This window comes from Oncorhynchus keta, unplaced genomic scaffold (assembly GCF_023373465.1).
Source record: "Oncorhynchus keta strain PuntledgeMale-10-30-2019 unplaced genomic scaffold, Oket_V2 Un_scaffold_17242_pilon_pilon, whole genome shotgun sequence".
Taxonomy (NCBI): domain Eukaryota; kingdom Metazoa; phylum Chordata; class Actinopteri; order Salmoniformes; family Salmonidae; genus Oncorhynchus; species Oncorhynchus keta.
Window position 1 is genome coordinate 137,158 of NW_026290817.1, and position 19,098 is coordinate 156,255.

The following is a 19,098-nucleotide window of genomic DNA, read 5'->3' on the forward strand; positions in this document are numbered from 1 at the left end:
CACTCTATTCCCTTCCAAATGGCACCTATTCCCTTTCAAATGGCATCCTGTTCCCTTTCAAACTTCACTCTATTCCCTTCCAAATGACACTGTATTCCCTTTCAAATGGCATCCTGTTCCCTTTCAAACTTCACTCTATTCCCTTTCAAATGGCATCCTGTTCCCTTTCAAACTTCACTCTATTCCCTTTCAAATGGCATCCTGTTCCCTTTCAAACTTCACTCTATTCCCTTCCAAATGGCACCTATTCCCTTTCAAATGGCATCCTGTTCCCTTTCAAACTTCACTCTATTCCCTTTCAAATTGCATCCTGTTCCCTTTCAAACTTCACTCTATTCCCTTTCAAATGGCATCCTGTTCCCTTTCAAACTTCACTCTATTCCCTTTCAAATGGCATCCTGTTCCCTTTCAAACTTCACTCTATTCCCTTTCAAATGGCATCCTGTTCCCTTTCAAACTTCACTCTATTCCCCTCCAAATGGCATCCTGTTCCCTTTCAAACTTCACTCTATTCCCTTTCAAATGGCATCCTGTTCCCTTTCAAACTTCACTCTATTCCCTTTCAAATGGCATCCTATTCCCCTCCAAATGGCACCCAATTCCCTTTCAAATGACACCGTATTCCCTTCCAAATGGCATCCTGTTCCCTTTACAGTGCACATATTTTGACCAGGGATCATAGGGCTCTGGTCAGAACTAGAGTATTAGGCACTAGGGAATAGAGAACCATTAGAGACACATGCGCAGAGTGTCTCCTGCTCTCCCGTCCCTCTGTCCTTTCAGAAAACAAATGCAATATCAACAGATTTCTGATCTCCTAAAAAATGCAGGGCCTGGAGAGCAGCATATGATAGGCTGAAATGTGGAATGCACAGCTTTGTGGGAGATGAGGAGAGACTTCAGTGAGCTGCCAGATGCTCTTCTCCTCTCTTGGGCTAAAGCAGCCCTGCCCTAGCATGTATCGGTCCACACAGTGTGTGGAAGAGCTGGCACCAGTCCACACAACATAACTAATACATGACAGCATGGCAGAGGCCAATCGCAGTTGTCATCGGACCACTTTCCACTGGGGTTTAGGACGGGATTCAATGTGATTGCAGGTTGTCGACAATGTGGCTTTTATAGGTAATGTTCCATATTTACTGAGATCCCATTAACTTTAAACGCTAAATATGTCGGCTCAATCAGAAATTGTCTTTAAAAGGTGCCTTTGCTGAAAACATGAAACAGATAGAATCTTAGCCTTAATCTGGTGCTTGAGCTTCGTTCCAGGCTGAAGTTCAGGGCTTAGGTTTTAGGGATTCACAGCCCCAGTCAAAGAGGTCTATTGTTATGGATTCAGGCATATAGCCAGGTTCAGTAATGAAATGAAGCATTGCCCTCAACCTCATTAACTGATTATAGTTATAGTGTATTGTTGTCTGTTTGTACGTGGCTTGTTAGTGTCCAGTGTGCTTTATCTGCCCTGTCATCTTTCTGGAGCCTGACCAAAGCAACCTCCTACAGCTCCACATCCACACCGCCAGGCCACTCTGCCTAACTGACCAGGACTAACAGTACATAACTACCTAACTGACCAGGACTAACAGTACATAACTACCTAACTGACCAGGACTAACAGTACCTAACTACCTAACTGACCAGGACTAACAGTACATAACTACCTAACTGACCAGGACTAACAGTACATAACTACCTAACTGACCAGGACTAACAGTACATAACTATTTAACATTTACCAGGACTAACAGTACATAACTACCTAACTGACCAGGACTAACAGTACCTACCTAACTGACCAGGACTAACAGTACCTACCTAACTGACCAGGACTAACAGTACCTAACTACCTAACTGACCAGGACTAACAGTACATAACTACCTAACTGACCAGGACTAACAGTACATAACTACCTAACTGACCAGGACTAACAGTACATAACTACCTAACTGACCAGGACTAACAGTACCTAACTACCTAACTGACCAGGACTAACAGTACATAACTACCTAACTGACCAGGACTAAAAGCACCTACCTAACTGACCAGGACTAACAGCACCTACCTAACTGACCAGGACTAACAGTACATACCTGTTTGTAAGTGCTGACCAGAAATATAATTACCCTTGAGTAGTCAAACTCAAACTTCAAAGTTCTGACCAGGCTTTGAACAGCACCTACCTAACTGACCAGGCCACTAACAGATAGCCTAAACCTGGAGGCTAACTGACCAGGCCTAACTTGGCATTGTTCAGTTCAGTAACTGATGTGTCAGTAAGATTAACAGTGCAAAATAACTACCTAACTGACCAGGACGGGAATGGAGAGCTGGCTACCTAATTGGCCTGGACCGGGATGGGAATGGAAGCTAGCCTAACTGACCGGGAGGAATGGAGATCTGGCAGCCTATTGGCCTGGACCAGGATGGGAATGGAGAGCTGGCAGCCTGGATTGGCCTGGGCCGGGATGGGAATGGAGCAGCCAACCTAATTGGCCAGGACCGGGATGGTAATGGAAGCTAGCCTAATTGGCCTGGGGACTGGGAACAGCATCTACCTGGATTGGCCTGGGCCGGGATGGGAATGGAGTAGCTGGCAGCCTATTGGCCTGGGCCGGGATGGGAATGGAGAGCTGGCAGCCTGGATTGGCCTGGACCGGGATGGGAATGGAGAGCTGGCACCTATTGGCCTAACGGGATGGGATGGAGAGCTGGCAGCCTATTGGCCTGGACCGGGATGGGAATGGAGAGCTGGCACCTATTGGCCTGGGCCAGGATGGGAATGGAGAGCTAACTACCTGTTTGGCCTGGGCGGTTTGGGAATGGAGAGCTGGCAACCTAATTGGCCTGGGCCGGGAGGGGAATGGAAGCTGGCAAACCTCATTGGCCTGGGCCGGGATGGGCTTTGAGATCTGCAGCCTTTTGGCCTTCGGAATGGGAATGGAGAGCTGGCAGCCATTTGCCTGGGCGGGATGGGAATGGAGATCTAAACCTGGATTGGCTCGGGATGGGAATGGACAGCTAGCTGCCTCACTTGGCCTGTTCAGTTCAGGAATTGAGAGCTGGCAGCCTAAGATTGGCCTGGGCGGGATGGGAATGGAGAGCTGGCAACCTGATTGGCCTGGGCCAGGATGGGAATGGAGAGCTGGCAGCCTGGATTGGCCTGGGCCGGGATGGGAATGGAGAGCTGGCAACCTGGATTGGCCTGGGCCGGGAGGGGAATGGAGATCTGGCAGCCTGGATTGGCCTGGGCCGGGATGGGAATGGAGATCTGGCAGCCTGGATTGGCCCGGGAATGGGAATGGAGAGCTGGCAGCCTGGATTTGCCTGGGCCGGGATGGGAATGGAGATCTGGCAGCCGGGATGGGAATGGAGATCTGGCAGCCTGGATGGGCCGGGATGGGAATGGAGATCTGGCAGCCTGGATGGGCCTGGGTCGGGATGGGAATGGAGAGCTGGCTGCCTGGATTTGCCTGGGCCGGGATGGGAATGGAGATCTGGCAGCCTGGATTGGGCCGGGATGGGAATGGAGAGCTGGCAGCCTGGATTGGCCTGGGCCGGGATGGGAATGAAAGGAGAGATCATACCAGTCTTTATGTTTACCTTTAAGGTATACTTTGGGATTTTGGCAACTCTCTTTTGGTATCTGCTAGCATGCTAGAATGCCAAGAGTGTGCAAAGCTGTCATCTAGGCGAAGGGTGGCTACTTTGAAGAATCTAAAATCTAAAATATATTTTGATTTGTTTAACACTTTTTATTTACTACATGATTCCATATGGTTATTTCATAGTGTTGATGTCTTCACTATTATTCTACAATTTACAAAATAGTAAAAATAAAGACAAACCCTTGAATGATGTGTGTCCAAACTTTTGACTGCTCCTGTATATGTCTTATTTTACATATCGATACTCATGGCAAAATATCCTGGGTGGTTTGAACCCTGACTGCTGATTGGTTGACAATACAACGGGTATGACAAAACATTTGTTTTTACTGCTCTAATTATGTTGGCAGCCTAGCAATAAGGCCCTGGGGGGTTTGGGAATGGACCACGACTGGACTATTTCCCCCCCCATCACTAGCATAGACTATGAATACTAACACTAATGTTGTATACTAAAATGTGATTGTGTTTGTTTACATGTGTTTGTGCTGTGTGAGCTTGTGTTTGTTTGTTTGTCTGTGTCTGTACATATACAATTGAAGTCGGAAGTTTACATACACCTTAGCCAAATACATTTAAACTAATTTTTCACAATTCCTGACATTTAATCCTAGTAAAAATTCAGTTAGGATCACCACTTTATCTTAAGAATGTGAAATGTCAGAATAATAGTAGAGAGAATTATTTATTTCAGCGTTTATTTCTTTCATCATGTTCCCAGTGGGTAAGAAGTTTACATACACTCAATTAGTATTTGGTAGCATTGCCTTTAAATTGTTTAACTTGGGTCAACGTGTCAGGTAGCCTTCCACAAACTTCCCACAATAAGTTGGGTGAATTTGGTCCATTCCTCCTGACAGAGCTGGTGTAACTGAGTCAGGTTTGTAGGCCTCCTGACAGAGCTGGTGTAACTGAGTCAGGTTTGTAGGCTTCCTTGCTCGCACAAGCTTTTTCAGTTCTGCCCACAAATTTTCTATGGGATTTGTCAGGGCTTTGTGATGGCCACTCCAATACCTTGACTTTGTTGTACTTAAGCCATTTTTCCACAGCTTTGGAAGTATGCTTAGGGTCATTGTCAATTGGGAAGACTCATTTATAACCAAGCTTTAACTTCCTGACTGATGTCTTGAGATGTTGCTTCAATATATCCACATAAGTTTCCTTCCTCGTGATGCCATCTATTTTGTGAAGTGCACCAGTCCCTCCTGCAGCAAAGCACCCCCACAACATGATGCTGCCACTCCCGTGCTTCACGGTTCGGATGGTGTTCTTCGGCTTGCAAGCATTCCCCTTTTTCCTCCAAACATAATGATGGTCATTATGGCCAAATAGTTATGTTTTTGTTTCATGAGACCAGAGGACATTTCTCCTAAAATTACGATCTTTGTCCCCATGTGCAGTTGCAAACCATAGTCTGGCTTTTTTATTGTGGTTTTGGAGCAGTGGCTTCTTCCTTGCCGAGTGGCCTTTTAGGTTATGTCGACATAGGACTCGTTTTACTGTGGATATAGATACTTTTGTACCCATTTCCTCCAGGATCTTCACAAGGTCCTTTGCTGTTGTTCTGGGATTGATTTGCACTTTTCGCAAAGTACATTCATCTCTAGCAGACAGAACATGTCTCCTTCCTGAGCGGTATGATGGATGTGTGGTCCCATGGTGTTTATACTTGCGTACTATTGTTTGTACAGATGAATGTGGTATCTGCAGGCGTTTCGAAATTGCTCCCAAGGATAAATCAGACTTGTGGAGGTCTACTATTTTTCTTCTGAGGTCTTGGCTGATTTCATTTGATTTTCCCTTGATGTCAAGCAAAGAGGCACTGAGTTTGAAGGTAAGCCTTGAAATACATCCACAGGTGCACCTCCAATTGACTCAAATGATGTCAATTAGCCTATCAGGAGCTTCTCAAGCCATGACATCATTTTCTGGAATTTTCCAAGCTGTTTAAAGGCGCAGTCAACTATAAACCTCTGACCCACTGGAATTGTGATGCAATGAATTATAAGTTAAATAATCTGTCTTTAAACAATTGTTGGAAAAATTACTTGTGTCATGCACAAAGTAGATGTCCTAACCGACTTGCCAAAATTATAGTTTGCTAACAAGAAATTTGTGGAGTGGTTGAAAAACTAGTTTTAATGACTCCAACCTAAGTGTATGTAAACAGCCGACTTCAACTGTACCTGTGTACTGTGCATGTGTGTCTGTTTTGTGTGTGTGTGTGCATGCCTGTGGGTGTTCATCTGTGTGTGTTCCTCTCCAGGGAGTGTTGTCGGTTCTTTGGGGACGACGGGCTGACAGCCAAGGTGTTCTTCACTAAGGTGGCTCCGTTTGGATTGCTGTGGATCCTCACCAACTACCTGTACCTACAGGTACTGTGCTGCTTTCCCCCCATCCTGGGGTGTGTGTGTGTGTGTGTGTGTGTGTGTGTGTGTGTGTGTGTGTGTGTGTGTGTGTGTGTGTGTGTGTGTGTGTGTGTGTGTGTGTGTGTGTGTGTGTGTGTGTGTGTGTGTGTGTGTGTGTCAGGTTAGGGACTGTGACAGTATTATATAGTGCCTGCAGGTGTAACAAGTGTCACTGTGCTAGCTGGAGGTCGACCGATTATGATTTTTCAACGCCAATAACGATACCGATTATTGGAGGACCAAAAAAGCCGATACCGATTAATCGGCCTATTTTTATATATATATTTGTAATAATGGCAATTACAACAATACTGAATGAACACTTTTATTTTATCTTAATATAATACATCAATAAAATCAATTTAGTCTTAAATAAATATTGAAACATGTTCAATTTGGTTTAAATAATGCAAAAACACAGTGTTGGAGAAGAAAGTAAAAGTGCAATATGTGCCATGTAAGGAAGCTAACGTTTAAGTTCCTTGCTCAGAACATGAGAACATACAGTATGAAAGCTGGTGGTTCCTTTTAACATGAGTCTTCAATATTCCCAGTTACGAAGTTTTAGGTTGTAGTTATTTTAGGAATTATAGGACTATTTCTCTCTATACCGTTTGTATTTCATACCTTTGACTATTGGATGTTCTTATAGGCACTTTAGTATTGCCAGTCTAATCTCGGGAGTTGATAGGCTTGAAGTCATAAACAGTGCTGTGCATCAACCATTGCAACGAGCTGCTGGCAAACGCAGTAAAGTGCTGTTTGAATGAATGCTGCCTGCTACTGCCTACAACCGCTCAGTCAGACTGCTCTATCAAATCATAGACTTAATTATAATATAATAACACACACAAATACGAGCCTTAGGTCATTCATGTAGTAAAATCTGGAAACTATAATTTCGAAAACAAACGTTTAATCTTTCTCTGAAATACAGAACTGTTCCATATTTAAACGAACGGGCAGCATCCCTAAGTCTAAATATTGCTGTTACATTGTACAACCTTCAATGTTATGTCATAATTATGTAAAATTCTGGCAAATTAATTATGGTCTTTGTTAGAAAGAAATGGTCTTCAGTTCAGTTCGCAAAGAGCCAGGCGGCCCAAACTGCTGCATATACCCTGACTGCTTGCACTGAACGCAAGAGAAGTGACACAGTTTCCCTAGTTAAAATCAATTCATGTTAGCAGGCAATATTAACTAAATATGCAGGTTTAAATTTTGTATACTTGTGATTTTAAGAAAGGCATTGATGTTTATGGTTAGATACACATTGGTGCAACGACAGTGCTTTTTTTGCGAATGCGCTTTTTAAATCATCACTCATTGGGCGAAGTAGGCTGTGACTCGATGATACATTAACAGGCACCTCATTGATTATATGCAACGCAGGACAAGCTAGATAAACTAGTAATATCATCAACCATACAGTATGTAGTTAACTAGTGATTATGTTAAGATTTATTGTTTTTTATAAGATAAGTTTAATGCTAGCTAGCAACTTACCTTGGCTCCTTGCTGCACTCCCGTAACAGGTCGTCAGCCTGCCACACAGTCTCCTCGTGGAGTGCAATGTAATCGGCTATAATAGGAGTCCAAAAATGCTGATTACCGATTGTTATGAAAACTTGAAATCGGCCCTAATTATCCGGCCATTTTGATTAATCGGTCGACCTCTAGTGCAAGCTTAGCGGTATAGCTTCCTTCTAGTGCTAGCTAAGCGGTATAGCTTCCTTCTAGTGCTAGCTTAGCGGTATAGCTTCCTTCTAGTGCTAGCTAAGCGGTATAGCTTCCTTCTAGTGCTAGCTTAGCGGTATAGCTTCCTTCTAGTGCTAGCTTAGCGGTATAGCTTCCTTCTAGTGCTAGCTTAGCGGTATAGCTTCCTTCTAGTGCTAGCTTAGCGGTATAGCTTCCTTCACCATCCCTGTCCCCTTACTGGACTCAAACTACTGATCCTCTGCTTCAAAAACACTCGTAGCCAACTACACCACCGAAAATCTAGCAATTGGGCGAAGTCATTTTAAGCTTTGACGTGATCCTGTCTCTAACACAGGCCCTGAGGAAGATCAACACTACAGACGTGTCAGCTCTGTTCTGCTGCAACAAGGCCTTCGTATTCCTGCTCTCTTGGATCGTACTGAGAGACCGCTTCATGGGGGTCAGGGTGAGTTACAGTGTGTGTGTGTGTGTGTGTGTGTGTGTGTGTGTGTGTGTGTGTGTGTGTGTGTGTGTGTGTGTGTGATGCACAAAGTCTGAGATGTCCAGGGAACTTACGAAGAGATAACATTCTGACTGGAGATTCCTCCAGTTATGAGTAGATAAGAGTTCATTTCAGGGCTTGATAAAAATATATCCTAATTAAGACCACAGACTCAGTCTCAGTTGGACTAGCTAGGTCCTACCTAATTAAGACCACAGACTCAGTCTCAGTTGGACTAGCTAGGTCCTACCTAATTAAGACCACAGACTCAGTCTCAGTTGGACTAGCTAGGTCCTACCTAATTAAATTATAGCAGACAGTTATTAACTGTGTCCTGGATTTCCTGTTCTAGTGGGCTTTAACCCGGATGAACCAGAGGCTAATGGCTCCCTGCCTCCCAGACACTTCCCTTCTATTAAAAACAAATTGGGTTAGAGGCTAGTTTACATCACAAATGGCACCCTATTTCCTTTATAGTGCACTATTTTTTTAGCCCTATGGGCCCTGGTCAGTAGTAGTACTACATAGGGAATAGGGTGCCTTTTGGGAAGCAGCCTAAACCCTCTGTGCTGGAGCCCTGCGGTCCCCGAAGGAATGAAGAGTATTAAGTATTAAGAGTTGAGGGCAAGGGGAACTGATCTGAGTTCAGAAGAGTTGACGGCATGGGGAACTGATCTGGGTTCAGAAGAGTTGAGGGCGTGGGGAACTGACCTGGGTTCAGAAGAGTTGACGGCATGGGGAACTGATCTGGGTTCAGAAGAGTTGAGGGCATGGGGAACTGATCTGGGTTCAGAAGAGTTGAGGGCGTGGGGAACTGACCTGGGTTCAGAAGAGTTGAGGGCATGGGGAACTGACCTGGGTTCAGAAGAGTTGAGGGCATGGGGAACTGACCTGGGTTCAGAAGAGTTGAGGGCGTGGGGAACTGACCTGGGTTCAGAAGAGTTGAGGGCATGGGGAACTGATCTGGGTTCAGAAGAGTTGAGGGCGTGGGGAACTGACCTGGGTTCAGAAGAGTTGAGGGCATGGGGAACTGATCTGGGTTCAGAAGAGTTGAGGGCAAGGGGAACTGACCTGGGTTCAGAAGAGTTGACGGCATGGGGAACTGATCTGGGTTCAGAAGAGTTGAGGGCGTGGGGAACTGACCTGGGTTCAGAAGAGTTGAGGGCGTGGAGAACTGACCTGGGTTCAGAAGAGTTGAGGGCATGGGGAACTGATCTGGGTTCAGAAGAGTTGAGGGCGTGGGGAACTGACCTGGGTTCAGAAGAGTTGAGGGCATGGGGAACTGACCTGGGTTCAGAAGAGTTGAGGGCATGGGGAACTGACCTGGGTTCAGAAGAGTTGAGGGCGTGGGGAACTGACCTGGGTTCAGAAGAGTTGAGGGCATGGGGAACTGATCTGGGTTCAGAAGAGTTGAGGGCGTGGGGAACTGACCTGGGTTCAGAAGAGTTGAGGGCATGGGGAACTGATCTGGGTTCAGAAGAGTTGAGGGCAAGGGGAACTGACCTGGGTTCAGAAGAGTTGACGGCATGGGGAACTGATCTGGGTTCAGAAGAGTTGAGGGCGTGGGGAACTGACCTGGGTTCAGAAGAGTTGAGGGCGTGGAGAACTGACCTGGGTTCAGAAGAGTTGAGGGCATGGGGAACTGACCTGGGTTCAGAAGAGTTGAGGGCGTGGGGAACTGACCTGGGTTCAGAAGAGTTGAGGGCATGGGGAACTGACCTGGGTTCAGAAGAGTTGAGGGCATGGGGAACTGACCTGGGTTCAGAAGAGTTGAGGGCGTGGGGAACTGACCTGGGTTCAGAAGAGTTGAGGGCATGGGGAACTGACCTGGGTTCAGAAGAGTTGACGGCGTGGGGAACTGACCTGGGTTCAGAAGAGTTGAGGGCATGGGGAACTGACCTGGGTTCAGAAGAGTTGAGGGCGTGGGGAACTGACCTGGGTTCAGAAGAGTTGAGGGCATGGGGAACTGACCTGGGTTCAGAAGAGTTGAGGGCGTGGGGAACTGACCTGGGTTCAGAAGAGTTGAGGGTGTGGAGAACTGACCTGGGTTCAGAAGAGTTGAGGGCATGGGGAGCGGACCTGGGTTCAGAAGAGTTGAGGGGGTGGGGAACTGACCTGGGTTCAGAAGAGTTGAGGGCATGGGGAACTGACCTGGGTTCAGAAGAGTTGAGGGCATGGGGAACTGACCTGGGTTCAGAAGAGTTGAGGGCGTGGGGAACTGACCTGGGTTCAGAAGAGTTGAGTGCATGGGGAACTGACCTGGGTTCAGAAGAGTTGAGGGCATGGGGAACTGACCTGGGTTCAGAAGAGTTGAGGGCATGGGGAACTGACCTGGGTTCAGAAGAGTTGAGGGCATGGGGAGCTGACCTGGGTTCAGAAGAGTTGAGGGCATGGGGAACTGACCTGGGTTCAGAAGAGTTGAGGGCGTGGGGAACTGACCTGGGTTCAGAAGAGTTGAGGGCATGGGGAACTGACCTGGGTTCAGAAGAGTTGAGGGCGTGGGGAACTGACCTGGGTTCAGAAGAGTTGAGGGCATGGGGAACTGACCTGGGTTCAGAAGAGTTGAGGGTGTGGGGAACTGACCTGGGTTCAGAAGAGTTGAGGGCATGGGGAACTGATCTGGGTTCAGAAGAGTTGAGGGCGTGGGGAACTGACCTGGGTTCAGAAGAGTTGAGGGCATGGGGAACTGACCTGGGTTCAGAAGAGTTGAGGACATGGGGAACTGACCTTAGGTTCAGAAGAGTTGAGGGCATGGGGAACTGACCTGGGTTCAGAAGAGTTGAGGGCGTGGGGAGCGGACCTGGGTTCAGAAGAGTTGAGGGCGTGGGGAACTGACCTGGGTTCAAATACTATTTTAAGTATTTTAAATACTGTTTTGAGACTGTTCTGTTAAGCCAGGTAAACTCAATCAAGTTGTGGGCATTCAGAAGATAACCTGTATTGCAGTGCAGAAAAAAACATTTGCTTTCAAGTGAATGTAACTGCTCAGTCAGGGCTGGGGGATAGTTCATTAACGGTCATTGTTAGATAATTGTTAATGAACTTGGACCTCGGCGTCACCCTGGGAGAGAGTTTGTCAAATTAACAATGTACCTTGCAGCACCAAAGGTATTCTGAAGAGTAGCTATAAGTAAGTTGCTGGATACAGTGCCTTGCATAAGTATTCACCCCCCTTGGCAGTTTTCCTATTTTGTTGCATTACAACCTGTAATTTAAATGGATTTTTATTTGGATTTCATGTAATGGACATACACATTATAGTCCAAATTGGTGAAGTGAAATGGTATAAAAAACGTGTTTAAAAAAATGATATGAAAATGCTATGAAGCCCCTAAATAAGATCTGGTGCAACCAATTACCTTCTGAAGTCACATAATTAGTTAAATCAAGTCCACCTATAATAAAGTCCATCTGTTCTGAAAGGCCCCAGAGTCTGCAACACCACTAAGCAGGGGACACCGCCAAGCAAGCGGCACTATGAAGACCAAGGAGCTCTCCAAACAGGTCAGGGACAAAGTTGTGGAGAAGTACAGATCAGGGTTGGGTTATAAAACAATATCAGAAACTTTGAACATCACACTGACATCACACCTCTCTTTCCATGAATTCAACTAAGAGTGGCCAGAAAAAAAGACATTGCTTAAAGAAAAAAATAAGCAAACACGTTTGGTGTTCTCCAAAAGGCATGTGGGAGACTCCCCAAACATATGGAAGAAGGTACTCTGGTCAGATGAGACTAAAATTGAGCTTTTTGGCCATCAAGGAAAACACAATGTCTGGTGCAAACCCAACACCTCTCATCACCCCGAGTATCTATCCCCACAGTGAAGCATGGTACTGGCAACATCATGCTGTGGGGATATTTTTAATCGGCAGGGACTGGGAAACTGGTCAGAATTGAAGGAATGATGGATGGTGCTAAATACAGGGAAATTCTTGAGGGAAACTTGTTTCAGTTTTCTAGAGATTTGAGACTGGGACGGAGGTTCACCTTCCAGCAGGACAATGACCCTAAGCATACTGCTAAAGCAACACTCGAGTGGTTTAAGGGGAAACATTTAAATGTATTGGAATGGCCTTGTCAAAGCCCAGATCTCAATCCAATTGAGAACCTGTGGTATGACTTAAAGATTGTTGTACACCAGCAGAACCCATCCAAGCTGGAGCAGTTTTGCCTTGAAGAATGGGCAAAAATCCCAGTGGCTGGATGTGTCAAGCTTATAGAGACATACCCCACGATACTTGCAGCTGTAATTGCTGCAAAATGTGGCTATACAAAGTATTGACTTTGGGGGTGAATAGTTATGCACGCTCAAGTTTTCTGTTTTATTGTCTTATTTCTTGTTTGATTCACAATAAAACATATTTTGTTGTGGTAGGCATGTTGTGTATCAAATGATACAAACACCCCAAAAATCAATTTTCATTCCAGGTTGTAAGGCAACAAAATAGGAAAAATGCCAAGGGGGGTGAATACTTTCGCAAGCCACTGTAGAACCAAGCTAAGGATGTCCTGTCTGGCTGAGAGTTCCCTTCTCTCTGCAGTGGTACTGAAAAGCCTAATGTGGAAACTGAAGTGTGTCCTTGTAATGACATGATGTATATATGATCTTCTGAACTGAAACTGTTACCTCTCAGAGAGATAGAGAAGACAGGAAGGACTCTTGATACAGAGCGGGATTCCCGGGTCGACATCGGGACCCGACAGAGAAGTGTGCGGCGCAGTCTATTATTGTATAATAGTAGTATTGCACTATGCAATCTGGCAGGAGTGGCTCAAACTCATGAAGCAGCCCAGACAAAAAGTCACGGTACCAAACATGATGTCCCACACAGACCTTGATGAACAGTCTTGATGAACCTGTAGTCTACATTTAAAACTCCCTACTAGGTCCCAGGCAGTTCACGTATTCAGAGTAGAAAGACTGATTCAGCATCAGGTCCCCCTGGCCATATCATATTCATCATAATCTCAAAGGTCAAACTGATCCTAGATCAGCCCTCCTATATGTATTCTGAGACTTTATAAATACAAGTTCAGGTCTCTCTTGCAAAATATGTTTGATCTCACTGTGACTAATCCGGATAAATGAATGAATGGGTGTATGTATGTACTGTTTGTGTGAATAACTGGAGGGAAGATCTGGAAGGAAAACACCTAATCGGAATGTCTCTCTCTCTCTCTCTCTCTCTCCCTCCTGTCATTATCCCTCACTACCCCCATCTGTGATGAAAGCTCTGAGTAATCCTCCCATTTCTTTCTCTCTTTTCTCTCTCTCTCTCTCTCTCTCTCTCTCTCTCTCTCTCTCTCTCTCTCTCTCTCTTTCTATATTTATCTCTGTCTCTCTCTCTCTCTCTCTCTCTCTCTCTCTCTCTCTCTCTCTCTCTCTCTTTCTATATTTCTCTCTGTCTGTCTCTCTCTCTGTCTGTCTCTCTCTGTCTGTCTCTCTCTCTCTCTCACTCTCCCCATCTTTCTCTTCCTCTCTCTCCCCCATGTCTCATCTCTCCCTCTCTCTCTCTCTCTCTCCCTTCCCCACACTCTCTCTCTCCCTTCCTCACACTCTCTCTCTTTCTCTTCCTCTCTCTCCCCCATCTCTCCCCCATGACTCCTGTCTCTCTCTCTCTCTCTTTCTCTCTCTCTCTCCCTCTAATTCTCTCTCTGTCTCTCTCTCTCTTACTCTCTCTCTCTTTCTCTGACTGTTGATGGGTATTGCAGTGTTTTGATGTCTGCAGTAATGCGGAGGATCTTGGATGGGCTTTCCTTCATATGAAAATGAAGAGAGAAGGGGAGAGGATACGAGGGGGAGAGGCTGGGGAGAGTCCAATTATCCCTTTGAAGTATGACAGTGTTCTGGTACTTAGCTTGGGCTATTTCATGGGTGAGGTGGGTGGATAGCTGTCAATAGGAGAATGGTATATAAGGGATGGCATCTCTCCCATACTGTACCTACAGTGCCTTCAGAAAGTATTCATACCCCTTGACTCATTCTACATGTTGTTGTGTTACAGCCTTTATTCTAATCTACACATAGACATGGTTAATTATTGCATTGCAATATATTTTAGAATAAGGCTGTAACGTAACAAAATGTGGAAAAAGTCAAGAGGTCTGAATACTTTCCCAATGCACTGCATGTACAGGTAACTGCCAAAATAAAGGAAACACCAACATAAAGAGTCTTAATAGGGTGTTGGGTCACCATGAGCCAGAACAGCTTCAATGTGCCTTGGCATAGATTCTACAATTGTCTGGAACTATTGGAGGGATGTGACACCATTCCTCCATGAGAAACTACATCATTTGGTGATTTGTTGATGGTGGAAACGCTGTCTCAGGCGCCTGCTCCAGAATCTCCCGTAAGTGTTCATTTGGGATGAGATCTGGTGGCTAAGACGGCCATGGCATATGGTTTACATCGTTTTCATGTTCACCATTCAGTGACCACTCGCGCGCTCTGGATGGGGGCATTGTCATCCTATGGGGGGGCATAGCCATGGTAGACAAAATAATGGCCCTAAACATGATGCTTAATTAACTCAGGAACCACACCTCAAGTATTTCCTTTATTTTGGCAGTTGCCTGTATATCTCTGAGTATATTGTATCTCCTGTATGTTTTATGTTGTTATGGAGAGGTGTGAGAGTAACATTGCCTAGGCTTTAGCTCAGCAAGCTAGCACAGTCTCCCTTGTGGCACATGAGACCCACCCAGGCTCTAACCCAATCAGTCACACATACATTTCTCAGCTGTGGTTTTGTCTTTTCATTTAACCTTTATTGAACTAGGAAAGACCCTTGGGGTTAGAAAGGTCTTCTGCGAGTGTGGCCTGGTGTTATGGTGTTGTGGTGGGAGTGACAGACTGCCTCAGCAGAGCCCAGACCCAGTCTTGGTCCATTTCCCCATTCCCTGACATTGGGTTTGCTGACACAGCAGTGTGTGAGAAAGGAAAACAAATTGCCGTGTCCAATCACTGAGGGGTCCGTGTCCCAGGAAACCAAGCAGCAAAGCAGCAGGCTTCCTCAGAGAAACACATCTCTGTAGAGAGGTACCTGACCATAGAATATCATCAGGGGCGCAACTTTCACTGGGTAGGTTGGCTGTTTGGGGTGTTTATACCTGAATGGATAAAGAAACTGGAAGGTGCGCCCCTGAATAGAACTACCATGTCAGCCATATTGAGTAAACCCATGGGTCTCCCAGTCAAATTGCCATGGTATGAGGCGCGTTGTCCTTAGTCATTTTATTTCTATGTGAGTGACATAGCTGGCGTTTCTAGAGAATGGACATCCCCATTCAAGTCAACGTTGTGTAATGAGTTGACCTGGCAGGTCATTCTGTCTTTTATGTAGCTAGAGAGCAGCCTGCACTGCAGAGAGAGAGAGAGAAAGAGGGTGAGAGAGAGGGAGGGGGGAGAAAGAGAGAGAGGGGGAGAGAGAGAGGGTGGGGGGAGAGAGAGAGAGAGAGAGAGGGGGTGGGGGGAGAGAGAGAGAGAGAGAGGAGGGAGAGGGGAGAGAGAAGAGAGAAGAGAGAGAGAGAGAGAGAGAGAGAGAGAGAGAGAGAGAGAGAGAGAGAGACAGAGAGAGAGAGAGAGGTGGGGGTTTACCCATTGTACCCCTTGGCTCTGTCCAGGTGTAACCAGTGCTTAATTTGGGCCACATCCTGCCAAAACAGGGTCTGGCACCTTTAAAAAAAAAATGTTTTTATTCGTTCCGGTACCTCAGAGCCCCCAACTCACCCCACTCTAATGCTCACTTTTTGTTCCGGCATTTCCCGATTTACAAATGAAGCACTGGGCATAACCACACGGGTTGTTTATCTTCCTGACGCCTCTCTAATGCAGTGCTAATCCACCCGCTGGCCCAAGCCAAGTCCTTATTCATTACACACACACACACACACACACACACACACACACACACATACACATACACACACACACACACACACACACACACACACACACACACACACACACACACACACACACACACACACACACACACACACACACACACACAGACACACACACACACACACACACGCAGACACACGCAGACACACACACACACACAGCCCATCAATCCTTTCCTGTATGGGAGACTGTCTTTGCTGATTGGAAAGCACTGGGCCCTGGACCAGATAGTATATGATTATCATGACTGTGGTTGTGGTTGTGTGTGTCTTTCGCATTGTGTTCACCATTACACCAGTAACAGACATTACTGTGGGAGGGAACGGCTGGAGGAAAAGAAGAGGGAACGGCTGGAGGAAAGGAAGAGGGAACGGCTGGAGGAAAGGAAGAGGGAATGGCTGGAGGAAAGGAAGAGGGAATGGCTGGAGGAAAGGAAGAGGGAATGGCTGGAGGAAAGGGAGAGGGAATGGCTGGAGGAAAGGAAGAGGGAACGGCTGGAGGAAAGGAAGAGGGAACGGCTGGAGGAAAGGAAGAGGGAATGGCTGGAGGAAAGGAAGAGGGAATGGCTGGAGGAACGGGAGAGGGAATGGCTGGAGGAAAGGGAGGTGGAATGGCTGGAGGAAAAGAAGAGGGAACGGCTGGAGGAAAGGAAGAGGGAACGGCTGGAGGAAAGGAAGAGGGAACGGCTGGAGGAAAGGAAGAGGGAACGGCTGGAGGAAAGGGAGGGGGAACGGCTGGAGGAAAGGGAGAGGGAACGGCTGGAGGATAGGAAGAGGGAATGGCTGGAGGAAAGGGAGGGGGAATGGCTGGAGGAAAAGAAGAGGGAACGGCTGGAGGAAAGGAAGAGGGAACGGCTGGAGGAAAGGAGGGAACGGCTGGAGGAAAGGGAGGGGGAACGGCTGGAGGAAAGGAAGAGGGAACGGCTGGAGGAAAGGGAGGGGGAATGGCTGGAGGAAAGGAAGAGGGAATGGCTGGAGGAAAGGAAGAGGGAATGAATGGAGGAAAGAGGGAATGGCTGGAGGAACGGGAGGGGGAATGGCTGGAGAAAATGAAGAGGGAACGGCTGGAGGAAAGGAGGGAACGGCTGGAGGAAAGGGAGGGGGAACGGCTGGAGGAAAGGAAGAGGGAACGGCTGGAGGAAAGGGAGGGGGAATGGCTGGAGGAAAGGAAGAGGGAATGGCTGGAGGAAAGGAAGAGGGAATGAATGGAGGAAAGAGGGAATGGCTGGAGGAACGGGAGGGGGAATGGCTGGAGAAAATGAAGAGGGAACGGCTGGAGGAAAGGAAGAGGGAATGGCTGGAGGAAAGGAAGAGGGAGTGGCTGGAGGAACGGGAGGGGGAATGGCTGGAGGAAAGGAAGAGTGAATGGCTGGAGAAAAGGAAGAGGGAACGGCTGGAGGAAAGGAAGAGTGAATGGCTGGAGAAAAGGAAGAGGGAACGGCTGGAGGAAAGGAAGAGGGAACGGCTGGAGGAAAGGAAGAGGGAACGGCTGGAGGAAAGGGAGGGGGAACGGCTGGAGGAAAGGGAGGGGGAACGGCTGGAGGAAAGGAAGAGGGAACGGCTGGAGGAAAGGGAGAGGGAACGGCTGGAGGAAAGGAAGAGGGAACGGCTGGAGGAAAGGAAGAGGGAATGGCTGGAGGAAAGGAAGAGGGAATGGCTGGAGGAAAGGGAGGGGAATGGCTGGAGGAAAAGAAGAGGGAACGGCTGGAGGAAAGGAAGAGGGAACGGCTGGAGGAAAGGAGGGAACGGCTGGAGGAAAGGGAGGGGGAACGGCTGGAGGAAAGGAAGAGGGAACGGCTGGAGGAAAGGGAGGGGGAACGGCTGGAGGAAAGGGAGGGGGAACGGCTGGAGGAAAGGAAGAGGGAATGGCTGGAGGAAAGGAAGAGGGAATGGCTGGAGGAAAGGAAGAGGGAATGGCTGGAGGAAAGGAAGAGGGAATGGCTGGAGGAAAGGAAGAGGGAATGAATGGAGGAAAGAGGGAATGGCTGGAGGAACGGGAGGGGGAATGGCTGGAGAAAAGGAAGAGGGAACGGCTGGAGGAAAGGAAGAGGGAACGGCTGGAGGAAAGGAAGAGGGAATGGCTGGAGGAAAGGTAGAGGGAATGGCTGGAGGAACGGGAGAGGGAATGGCTGGAGAAAAGGAAGAGGGAACGGCTGGAGAAAGGAAGAGGGAATGGCTGGAGAAAAGGAAGAGGGAATGACTGGAGGAAAGGAAGAGGGAATGTCTGGAGGAAAGGAAGAGGGAATGGCTGGAGGAACGGGAGGGGGAATGGCTGGAGGAAAGGGAGGTGGAATGGCTGGAGGAAAAGAAGAGAGAACGGCTGGAGGAAAGGGAGGGGAAAGTGAAAGTCAGGGACAAACATATACACACGCACAAACACAAGCTCTGTCACTCTGACACACACAAGGCCATTGGGGCGTGAATCTGTTCAGTGCTACTGTAAGGTCTCCGACAGTAACTTACCATCCTGGCTGGGCTCAAGGCTGCTCCAGGTTTTACTACCTGTCTTAGGCTGTGTCCCAAATTACACCATATTCCCTTTATAGTGCACTACTTGTGACCAGGGCCCAGAGGAATAGGGTGCCATTTGGGACACATTCAGTACTTACTGTTTGATGATCTGATCTCAGACCAGTGTAAAAGTGCATCAGAAGTGGATCCTGGTGTGTCAAGTCAACAGTGACTCTTCTTTCTAAGCAGTAAAATGTATTTATGGTAGATTGAACTGCAGTTGAGATACTTGTGCTTTCACACTATGAATAAATCCAGCTTGAATTCAAAGTGAAAGAATTCAACCTTTACCCTGACCATACAGTAGCTTCATGTCCACATCCCGGTTCAACCCTCCCCTTCCTCCTTCTACACTATCCTATCCAATAAAATGTAAGCAGTGCCCCACTCCTTTA

At 47.1% G+C, this 19,098-nt stretch overlaps 1 protein-coding gene across 1 annotated transcript in view; it reads left to right on the forward strand.

Moving 5' to 3' along the window:
• The window catches only part of slc35f3b (solute carrier family 35 member F3b), a 114,185-nt gene that overhangs the window by 86,404 nt on the left and 8,683 nt on the right, over positions 1-19,098 (forward strand). The window contains 2 exon segments of the mRNA XM_052514293.1: positions 5,936-6,044; positions 8,134-8,244. Coding sequence (XP_052370253.1) covers positions 5,936-6,044; positions 8,134-8,244 — 220 coding nt within the window.